General features: G+C 42.2%; 1 protein-coding gene across 1 annotated transcript in view; it reads left to right on the top strand.

Annotated features, from left to right (window-relative positions):
• Positions 1 to 506: 506 nt before the first annotated feature.
• Positions 507 to 11,566, top strand: part of DNAH2 (dynein axonemal heavy chain 2) — an 87,787-nt gene continuing 76,727 nt past the window's right edge. The window contains exons 1-3 of the mRNA XM_060080830.1: positions 507 to 663; positions 4,874 to 4,935; positions 7,232 to 7,402. Of these exons, the coding sequence (XP_059936813.1) occupies positions 507 to 663; positions 4,874 to 4,935; positions 7,232 to 7,402 (390 nt within the window). The remainder of the gene's footprint in view (positions 664 to 4,873; positions 4,936 to 7,231; positions 7,403 to 11,566) is intronic.

Below are 11,566 nucleotides of genomic sequence, written 5' to 3'. Positions count from 1 at the left end.
AGTGACAGAGAGTGTGGAACCTGAGGACAGTCTTCCCTTCCCTGGGCCCTCTCTCACTCACCCATGGCCCTGAGACCTAGAGTGCTTGAGAGTGTGTGCAACCCCACCTCAGCGTGGTAGATCTTTTCCTGATTATCTTATTTTCTCATACCTCTGGGCAGAGATAGGGGTTCCTAAATCCTTATTAGTGGGTGTCTGCTGTGCCCTCATTTCCCCCCCCACCCCGGCCGCGCCTTGGGGCTTGTGGGATCTTAGTTCCCCGACCAGGAACGGAACTCATATGCCCCCTGCAGTGGAAGCGTGAGTCCTAACCACTGGGCTGCCACGGAATTCCCTGTGCCCTCATGTTTAGCTTCCATTTGTTCCTAATGCCTTGAGGGACTGATTTTGATTTTTAACCCAGTGCCCTGAAGAAAGTGGGATATTCCAGGGAAGAGACTGAGGTTTGGGGGTGGATCTGGTGGTGGTCCCCCAGCTTCCGTGTGTCTGCAGGTTTTGCCAACACAATGTCCAGCAAAGCTGACAAGAAGCAGAAAATGAGTAGCCGGGGAAGCACCCGCTGGCGAGTCGCTCAGTCTGCTCTGGCCGCACAGGCTGTGGAGACCACCCTGCCGGCCAGCAGTGAGTCCCAGGCAGAGCCCGAGTCTCTCAAGGAGGAGCCTGGTGGGTACCTGCTGGGGAGAGGCTTGGAGGCAGAATGTGTGTATTGAAGGAGGGTCTTAGGGCCGGGGAGCAGGTTCTGTTGCTTCTGGGTAAGAAGCAAGGGGTTCAGCGGAATCTCAGGCCTGCTGCTAGGTCCCTTGTTTTGTGTTTTCTTCCTGGCCAGCCTTATACTTGTTCTTTCTGTCTTAAAATTTCCCCCCAGTGCACCAAGAGCTAACCAGCCAATCCTCTATCCTAGCCTCTTCTTCCTTATTTCACGTGTTCCTGGTTGCTCCTACCCCATTGAAGGGGTTTGATCTCTTCCTTTTTCCCATTTTCACCCTGGGTGGCAAAACAAATAATGTTTTCCTCCCATTAAGCCCATCACCATGGAGACTCAGCCTGCTTTGCCATCCTTTGAATCCTAAGCCTGACTGAATCTTTCTCCCATCTGTTTAAGGCTCTTGTATCTCTGCCCTCATTTCGTCAGGGCCTTGGTAGACTAAGGAGGTTCAGGTTCAGGGCCACAGGAAAAGAAGCCTGATGTCTAGATTGAGGAAGAAAAGAGTTTAAAGAGGCTGCCTCTTGTGGCTTTGATCTGAGGGATTCCTTCCTGTTGGGTGAGCTGGAGCCAATAGGCTTGGAAGGTTTTTGGTAGCTGTTGCTGTCACTAGGCTGTCCCTTAGAGCACTGGCCAGTGTAGCTATGACTGTTAGCTAAGGATAGTCCTCCCCTTTTACCTGGGGCTTCTTTACACTGCTAGCAGCCTGTCAAGATGGAGAGAAATAGAATCCCCTTTTAATATTAAAAGTTGAGAGATTAAGCGTGGGCATGGGAGAAAGGTCCAGGGTATACAGGGCCTTGCCCTGGGATCTAGACATTGGAACCATGCAAATTTTTTCTTCTGAGTTCTCTTAAGAGCAGTTTAAAGTGGGACTGGCTCCTAGAAGCTGGGTACCAGGAGCAAGGGGAGGGAGGAGGGAAGGCAGTGAAGTTCAACTTGGAGACTCCTCTGGGGTAGGAAGGGAATGTCAGGGTGTCATGTGATGTTGCTTATATGTGGAATCTAAAAAAAGGGTACAGATGAACTCATCTGCAGAGCAGAAATAGAGTTACAGATGTAGAGGGCAGACTTGTGGTTGCCAGGGGGTAAGCGGGGGAGGGATAAATGGGAAGATTGTGACTGACATATGCACACTACTATATGTAAAGTGGATAAGTAATAAGGACCTATTGTATAGCACAGGGAACTCTACTCAATACTCTGTGGTGGCCTATATGGGAAAAGAATCCAGAAAAGAGTGGATGTGGATATATATATGGGTGATTCACTTTGCTCTGCACCTGAAGCTGACACAACATTGTGAATCAACTATACTCCAATAAAAATTATTTTAAAAAAAGGAACTTCTAAATGAGAGCATTGACCCCCAAACACCAAGGATCTCTGAGTCCTTTTAGCTCTAAGCCTTTTTATTGTTTGATGTGGAGCTTTCTAGCTGACACTTGATAGAGGTTCAGAGAAGAATTGGGCCTCCAAGGCGGCCCTGAAATGAGCCTTAATCCCTGTACTCAGGACTTCCCTGGTGGTCCAGCGGCTAAGACTCCGTGCTCCTAATGCAGGGAGCCTGGGTTCCATCCCTGGTCAGGGAACTAGATCCCACATGCATGCCACAACTAAGAGTTTGCATGCCACAAAGATCCCGTGTGCCACAACTAAAGATCCTGTGCAGCCAAATAAATAAGTAAATATTAAAAAAAAAAATCCCTGTACTCTTTGGAGTTGGGGAGGGATTGAGGCCTGTCCCACAGGAGACAGAGGGGGCCTACTATGGTCTGAATGTTTGTGTCCCCCCCAAATTCATATGTTGAAATTCTCATGCCCAATATGATGGTGTGAGTAGGAGGGGCCTTTGGGAGGTTGCTTAAATCATGAGGGTGGAGCTGTCATGAGCGGGATTAGTGCCTTATAAGAAGCAACTCCAGAGAGATTCCTTGCCCCCTTCTGCTGGACACAAAGAGAGGTCTGCACCCCAGAAGAGGGCCCTCACCCAACCCTGCTGGCACCCTGATCTAGGACTTCCAGCCTCCAGAACTGTGAGGAATAAATGTCTGCTGTTTAGAAGCCACCCAGTCTATGGTGTTTTGTTATAGTAGTCCAAATGGGCTAAGACCAGGCCTAAAACACTTCTTGGTGAAGGATGTTGGGTTAAAGGGCAAACACCCTTTTGAGGTCTTTATTGATATCCTTTGCTTCCTTAAGTGCTCCTCCGTTCCCACTAAGAAAAGAAGTACAGGTTCACAATCCCATATCTGTAATTTTAAAAAGCCCTAAGAACTGAAAGGTTTTTTTCCCCAAAATTTGGCATCCAAACTTATTTGGTGGTGAGACATAACCTAAACTGACATGAAGGTATTTATAGTCTATTTAAACCACTTAGTATAAATTTTCATATGTTTTACTGCAGAAATACTGACATTAAAAGTTTGTGGAGTGCTGTTCTAGAGGCCCCAAGATGTGGTGGGGGTCTCATATACCATATGGTATTACAAGTCTACATTCTGAAATATACTTTGTCCCAAGGGTTTTGGATAAGGGATTGTGACCCGTATTTCAGGCAAATCAGAAAAAATACAGAGAATGAGATAATGAACACCCATGTACCCGTCACCCAATGTGAGAATAAATCATGATGGCAACAAGTGAATCCCTTTGTCCCCCTGCTACTGCGCCCCGCCCCCCACAAGCCCTTCTCTCCTTCTCCAGAGGTCACCACTATCCTGAGTTGGAGTTTGTCATTCTCAAGCCTGTTTCTTAAATTTTTACTGCGTGTATCCATGACCATCACATACTAGTATCGTATTGCATGGTTTAGACTTTATATAAATTGTATTACAATAGAGGACAAAACCAGTTTACTCTTGAGATTGTCTCAGTCTCCCTCCCCCGCCTCGTTCCTGTCTGAAACCTTGGATGCCCTTGGCTTTCTCAAAGGGCGTTGGGTTTCTTGTTTACCCATCCCACTCACCACTGAGCTCCTAGAATCAGCTGTTCCATCTTTCTCATGATTTCCTTCCTCAGCTTGTATGCCTCACTCCCCTCTTAGGTTTTCTTTCTGGAAGTTGGAGTGTCCTGTTCCCAAGGACTTTTGGTTGCACCTCATTTGTTCCTTCCTCCTTTCAGCCCACGGGAGATGGGAGGCCCACCAGTTTTACCCCAGTCTCCTGTGTGAGCAACAGATCAGGAAGGAGAGGGACACCCCCCTGGGTTTTATGGAGTCCAGAGTGGGGATGGTGGTTTGCTTGGAGAGGGGCTGATTTCTGTGGGCCCCAACCTCTCCATGTGGGAACAGGATGGGGGAAGAATGGCAGGCCAGAAGGTGAATGCCTAGAATGACCTTAATACTGACTGCCTTCATTCCCCTGCCTCCTTCTGTGCCAACTCCAGCCCCAGTAAGCTTTTTAAAAGAACATTTAAAAAAATATATATTTATTTATTTATATTTGGCTGCACTGGGTCTTAGTTGTGGCATGTGGGATCTTCACTGTGGCATGTTTGGTTGCAGAGAACTGGAAGCAGGGACTCGAACAGACATTTGTATGCCTGTGTTCACAGCAGTGCTATTCACAACAGCCAAAAGGCGGAAACAACCAAGCGTCCATCAACGATGAATGGATAAACAAATTGCAGTGGAATATTATGCAGCCATAAAAAAGAATGAAGGTCTGCTACGATACAACAACGTGGATGAACCTTGAAAATATGCCAAGTGAAAGAAGGCAGTCACAAAAGACCGCATATTGTATGATTCCACTAATATAAAATGTCCAGAATAGGCAAATTCATAGACTCAGAAAGTAGATTCATAGACTCAGAAAGGTTACCAGGATCTGGGAGGAAAGGGGAATAGGGAGTGCCTGCTAATAGGCTAGGCTCTGGTGCAACTTAAAAGTAAAGATAAAGGGGCCATGGGGTGCCAATTTCTCAAGGTACTTTAAGTACCTTGAAGTGGAATGCTCGATCATATGGTGACTCTGTGTTTAACTTCTTTTATTTGTTGTTGTTTTTGGGCTGTGCTGTTGGCACGTGGGATCTTAGTTCCCCATCCAGGGATCGAACCCGTGCACCCTGCAGTGGAAGCTCAGAGACTTAACCACTGGACCGCCAGGGAAGTCTCTGTGTTTAACTTTTAATGGAATGCCTTCATTTTTGAATTTTCATTCTTCCCAGAGCCAATATTGGAGGAACCTGAAATACAGAAAGAAGAATTACAGGAGTGTGAGGTAGACATGGTAAGTTTGGCTTTTCTCTGATTCAAATGTTCCTCTCCAACAACTGGTGAATCAAAGGATCAGTTGCAGAATGGTGTACGAGGAATTCTCTTCAATCTCTCACTACCTTCTCCTTACTTTCTACTGGTAGCCTGCTCACTGCAAATCCAGTACACCGAGTAAAGGACAGAGTTATCCGTGTCCCCTACCCCTCCCAAAGAAGAGGGCTTTCAGTGAGGAACAGGGCTCTTAGAAGGCCCTTCCTCATCTCTCCACCTTGGGTCAGATTGCAACAAGCTATATCTGTTGAATGCGTGAACATCTGAACAAGTTGAACAAGCTGGGCGGACACTGTCCTAATTGGATACTAATTTCTAAGACATCCTCTTTCTTCCTGTCCTTCAGTTCCCTCCTTTGGCTGAAGAGTTTACAGAAGCCACTTGAAATACTTTCAGAATTTGATACTCAGTAACCTCTACACCTTTATTTCCAAGCTGCATCAGAGCCTAGGCACACCCTCAGTTACCTGGGTTAGAAGAATAGAATGGTGACCTTGAACTTTTTTAAAAAGGGAGAGAAAAGTGACAACTACTCATTAAAGAAAAAAATTGGAAGGGACAGAAAAGTAAAACAAAGAAAGGGAAAATAAAAGTCATAGTATCACTGCCTGAGCACATCCAACGTTACTAATTTGGTATATGTCCTTTCTTTCTGTGTAGATTTGCAAGTTTTTTTGTTTTTTAACAATCCTAACTGTACCACACATTATAATTTTTTATTAGGCTTTCTCACAAAACATTTTTTTATTCTTCATGTTATTATATACTTAAAAAATACATCAGGCTGCCTTTATTTTTTTAATCACAAATATGTAAATCACAAGATACCTCTTTTTTTTGATATGTAGTATTTTCATTACTGTTACATACTTTTTGTAAGCATCATTTTTTTTTTTTTTTTTTTTTTTTTTTTGGCTGCGCAGCTTATGGGATCTTAGTTCCTGACCAGGGATTGAATCCGTGCCCCCTGCAATGGAAGCGTGGAGTGTTAACCACTGGACCACCAGGGTGCCTGTAAGCACCATTTTTAATGTTCATATGGTGCTCCGTAAGATATATGTATCACAGTTAAATCCTTACTCTTGGACATTTGCCATTTATGATTTTTTTGCTCTCATAATAATACAGTGATGAATATTATAAATAAAACTAACACATTTTGAAATACTTAATATTTCCTTAAGTTAGATTCCTGTATATGGAGTTCCTGAATCAAAGAGTAAAGAACATTTCTAACACCTTTAATACATAATGCCAAATTGTTTTTCAAACAAATTGCATTTTTTTGCCCTCACACTAGCAACAAACCCTTTCCAGGCCTGGGTGTTAGCAGGTTAGCAAAGTTTTTTTTTTTTTTTTTTTTCTGGCTCCACTCCGCAGCTTGTGGGATCTTAATTCCCCGAGCAGGGATTGAACCTGCGCCCTCGGCAGTGAAAACGTGGAGTCCTAACCACTGGACCACCAGGGAATTCCCTAGCAAGGATTTTTTTTTTTTTTACATCTTTATTGGAGTATAATTGCTTTACAATTGTGTGTTAGTTTCTGCTTTATAACAAAGTGAATCAGCTATACATATACGTATATCCCCATATCTCTTCCCTCTTGCATCTCCCTCCCTCCCACCCTCCCTATCCCACCCCTCTAGGTGGTCACAAAGCACTGAGCTGATCTCACTGTGCTATGCCGCTGCTTCCCACTAGCTATCGGTTTTACATTTGGTAGTGTGTATGTGTCCATGCCACTCTCTCACTTTGTCCCAGCTTTAATGGAATATTACTCAACCATAAAAAGAAATGAAATTGAGTTATTTGTAGTGAGGTGGATGGACCTAGAGTCTGTCATTACAGAGTGAAGTAAGTCAGAAAGAGAAAAACAAATACCGTATGCTAACACATACATATGGAATCCTAATTGTTTGACTTAGGCTAATATCCTACATGTTCCCTTGATTAGTTTTACTGTGAGGTTGAGGGTTGCTTGATAAGACATTTTTACAAACACAGGCATAAATGAAATATCTTGGGAAGATAATATCCCTCAGTCTTCCTTCATGATCCATTCTATTTTTACTGGTAGAGGGAAGAGAATTTTATTGTCTTGTTTCTTTGAAAGCTTGAAACCTGTCTTTCAGTCCATTCTCAGCTTTCCCTTCCCCGTTCTGAGACTGTCTGACTTCTCTCATCCCCCACGTCCTCATACGTGACAGTGGATGGGAGAAGTGACCCATCCTAACAGCTGTCCCTGCTCTCCTTCTGCAGAAGCCCCTTTTCCTGTCCCGAGCTGTGCTGACAGGACTGGCAGCTGCCACTTGGACAGAGGAGCACGATACCACTCTGGAACACTTTGTCCAGGACCCTTCGGAGCCCATCCTCACCATCTTCATCGACCCCTGTTTGGGGCTGAAGCTAGGTCTGGGGATGCCTGTGCAGGTGCGTACTCCACGGTCCAGACCTCAGAGTGTTCTCCCAGGGAGCTGAGAGTTCTGAGGATCTCTGTCGTCTGTGAGTCTTATCTCCTGTGTACAAGGTCTGTTGAGCCTCACAGTGTGTCAGACACCCTGCTTGGCAGCAGGATACAGAGAGGAATGTGGCAAGGTTTTGCTTTTTTTTTTTTTGCAGTACGTAGGCCTCTCACTGCTGTGGCCTCTCGCGTTGTGGAGCACAGGCTCCGGACGCGCAGGCTCATCGGCCATGGCTTATGGGCCCAGCCGCTCCGCGGCACGTGGGATCCTCCCGGACCGGGGCACGAACCCATGTCCCCTGCATCGGCAGGCGGACTGTCAACCACTGCACCACCAGGGAAGCCCCAAGGTTTTGCTTTTGATGATCTCATGGTCTAGTGGGGAAGACAGACATATAAAAAATATTTACAGTATATTATGATGCCTGGGCAAAGCTTTATAAGAGCTTTTTTGGAAGCAGCTAATGTAGCCAGTGGAATGCTGGCAAGGCTTGGTGATGGAGGTGATATTTGAGTTGAGGATGAAGGGTAAGTAGGTTTTCATCGAGGCTGAGTAAGAGCATCCAGGTAAAGAACACTTTATGTGCAAAGAAAGAGGAGTTGTGGGAAATGATACTGGAAAGATGGGTTGGGGTCAGCTTGTGACGGGCCTTGTATGTTATGCTAAAGAATTTGGCTTTATCCCAGAGGGAACTATTGAAGGCTTTCATGGGTTAGATAGATAACTATTCCAACAATGGGGAGGATACATTAGTGAAAGGTAAACCATGAGTAGGGAAACAGTTAAAAGACAGAAGTATAGTAAAATGTTGGTGGTAGAATATGGGTGGTGGGTGTACAGGTCATTATTGTAAAATTCTTATAGTGTTTCTGTATGTTGGAAACTTTTAGAAATAAAATTTTGGAAAAGAAAAAGGGCTATTGCTTTGCTTTTATTGGCAGCACATATACAAAAATTGAAATGATAATGAAGATTAGCATGGCCCTGCTCAGCAGCACAATTTGTGAAGCTTCCACATTAAACAAAACCCAAAACAGGCCATGGCTTTTTCCTGTGTATTGGCAATAATCGGCTATAAAGCATCATGAAAAAAATATTTCATTCACAAAAGGAACAAAATTTTTCAAAAAATAATTTAGGATTTATAAGAAAGAAAACAACTTTGTTGCAGGCCAAGAAAGAAGATTTAAATAAATGATGAGCCCTACTTTGTTATAAAGCAGAAACTAATACACCATTGTAAAGCAATTATACTTCAATAAAGATGTTAAAAAAAATGATGAGCCCTATCCTGTTTCTGAATGGGAATCTTAATATTATAAAGATCATTCCATCCAAAAAAAGGTACTGTTTTAATGCAGCTCCAATCAAAGTGCCACAGACCCTAGATCCCTAGTATAAAGAATTTTTTAAAAGTATATCTAGGAAAATGAAATGAAAATAGCAAAAAAGAAAAAAAGATGAAGAAGAAAAGTAATGTAGGAGATCTGTGAATATGAAAATCTTTTATTAAATTACAGTAATTAAAATAGATTGGGGCACGAATATGTATTAAATAAGCAACAGTAAAGAAACAGAGAGTGTCCAGAAACATATATGTAAGCATTTTCTACAAAAATTGCATTTAAAATCTGTGGGGAAAGATGGATTATTCGATGAATAGAATTGGGAAACATGGAAAACAAAGGTTTTCTATTAAAAAAAATCTAGTGGGGCAAGGGGGAAATAGGGAAATGTTGGTCAAAGGGTACAAATTTTTTGTCACTACAACAAAGGCAATAAAAGCAAAAATAAACAAGTGGGACTACATCTAACTAAAAAGCTTCTGCACAACAAAGGAAATCATCGACAAAATGAAAAGTCAACCTATGATTGGGAGGAAATATTTGCAAATCATATATCTGGTAAGAGATGAATACATATCTAAAATAAATATATGGGGCTTCCCTGGTGGCGCAGTGGTTGAGAGTCCGCCTGCCGATGCGGGGGACACGGGTTCATGCCCCAGTCCGGGAGGATCCCACATGCCGCGGAGTGGCTGGGCCTGTGAACCATGGCCGCTGAGCCTGCGCGTCTGGAGCCTGTGCTCCTCAACAGGAGAGGCCACAACAATGAGAGGCCCACATACTGCAAAAAAAAATTAAATAAATAAACAAACAAACAAATAAATAAATAAAATATATATAAAGAACCGATACAATTTAATAGCAAGAAAACAAAACAATGTGATTAAAAACTGTGCAGAATTGAAAAGACATTTTTCCAGCGAAGACATACAAATGGCCAACAGGTACGTGAAAAGGTGCTCAATATCACTAATCAGAGAAATGCAAAGCAAAACCACAGTGAGGTATCACCTCATACCTGTTAGAATGGCCATCATGAGAAAGACAAAAGATGACAAATATTGATGAGGATGTGGAGAAAAGGGAACCCTTGTGTACTGGGAATGTAAATTGGTGTAGTCACTATGGAAAACAGTATGGAGGTTCCTCAAAAAAATAAAAATAGAGCTACCATGTGACCTAGCAATTCCACTTCTGGGTGTATATTCAAAGGAAATGAGATCTCGAAGAAATATCCACACCCCACATTCATTATAATTTATTTATAATAGCCAAGGTATGGAAACAGCCTAAGTGTCCATCATTGGATGAGTGGATAAAGAAAATGTGGAATACACACACACACACAGAGGAATATTATTCAGCAATGAGAGAGAAAAAAAACTTGCCATTTGCAAAAACATGGGTGGCCTTGGAGGGTATTATGCTAAGTGAAATAAGTCAGACGGAGAAAGACAATTACTGTATGATCTCACTTATATGTGGAATCGAGAAAAAAAGAAAAAAAACTAACTCATAGAAACAGAGAACAGGACAGATTGAGAAACAGAGACTCAGATGGAGGGAAACAGAGGACAGATTGGCGGCTGCCACAGTTGGGGATGGGGGAGTAGGGAAAATGGATGAAGTTGGTCAAAAGGTACAAACTTCCAATTATGAGATAAATAAGTTCTGGGGATTAATGTACATACAGCATGGTGACTCTAGTTAACAAAACTGTATTGTATATTTGCAAGTTGCTAAGGGAACAGATCTTAAAAGTTCTGACAAGAAAAAAAATTATAATTATGTAAGGTGATAGGTGTTAACTTATTGTAATCATTTTGCAATACATATACATATCAAATCATTACACTGTATACCTTAAACCAATACAATGTTATAGGTCAATTATATCTCAATAAAACTGGGGGAAAATTGTACAAAGTTTCAGTTATGCAAGATTAATGAGTTCTGGAGATTTAATATACAGCATGGTAACTATGGTTAATAATACTATAATGTATAATTTGCTAAAGGGTAGTTCTTAAGTGTTCTCACTACAAAAAGAAAAAAGAAAAAGAAAATGGTAGCCATATGGGATAATGGATATGTTAATTAGCTTGATTGCAGTGATCATTTCACAGTGTATATGTATGTCAAAACAGCAAGGTGTACACCTTAAATATATACAATGTTTATTTGTCAATTATGCCTCGACAAAGCTGAAAAAAATCTATTTAGCATGCCAAAAAATATTCTAAATAGATCATGGATTTAATTGTATTCTCCTGGTGCAAGATTGAAATTGAAAAACTTCCTTAAGAAATTATTACTCTTGAATACTTGATAAAATAGTAAAAAGTAAAACGAGAAAACAACAACAACAAACACCCAAGAGTAAACAAACAGGGAAAGAAGCAAAATCTAATCTAATAAACTTTAAAAGTGGGGACCAATGAAAGGTCTATGAACTAACTTATAGAAACCGTCCTCCCTGTGGGAATGGTGGACGCCCCCCAGTGAGATGGAGCGAACCTTGGTTTTTTACAAAATCTGAAAAGAAAGAGCCCATGTATTTTAACAAAGATTTTACACTGTTTTAAATTAGCCGTAAACATCTGCCCATCCCCTCATGCAGTTATCTTAGGCTAGATAAAAGTGAATGAAGCATAAAATACCCAACCCTTTCACTTTAACTTCGAGGGGGAAATGAAACTGGGCTCTCACAGTGGGACATCAGGAAATCACCCACAGTACTTTAAAGCAAAAAGAAGGAATTCAGAGAGCTGCGCAAGCATGAGGCA

The sequence above is a fragment of the Mesoplodon densirostris genome, chromosome 18 (assembly GCF_025265405.1).
Source record: "Mesoplodon densirostris isolate mMesDen1 chromosome 18, mMesDen1 primary haplotype, whole genome shotgun sequence".
Lineage (NCBI taxonomy): Eukaryota > Metazoa > Chordata > Mammalia > Artiodactyla > Ziphiidae > Mesoplodon > Mesoplodon densirostris.
This window is presented reverse-complemented; position numbering and strand designations above follow the sequence as displayed.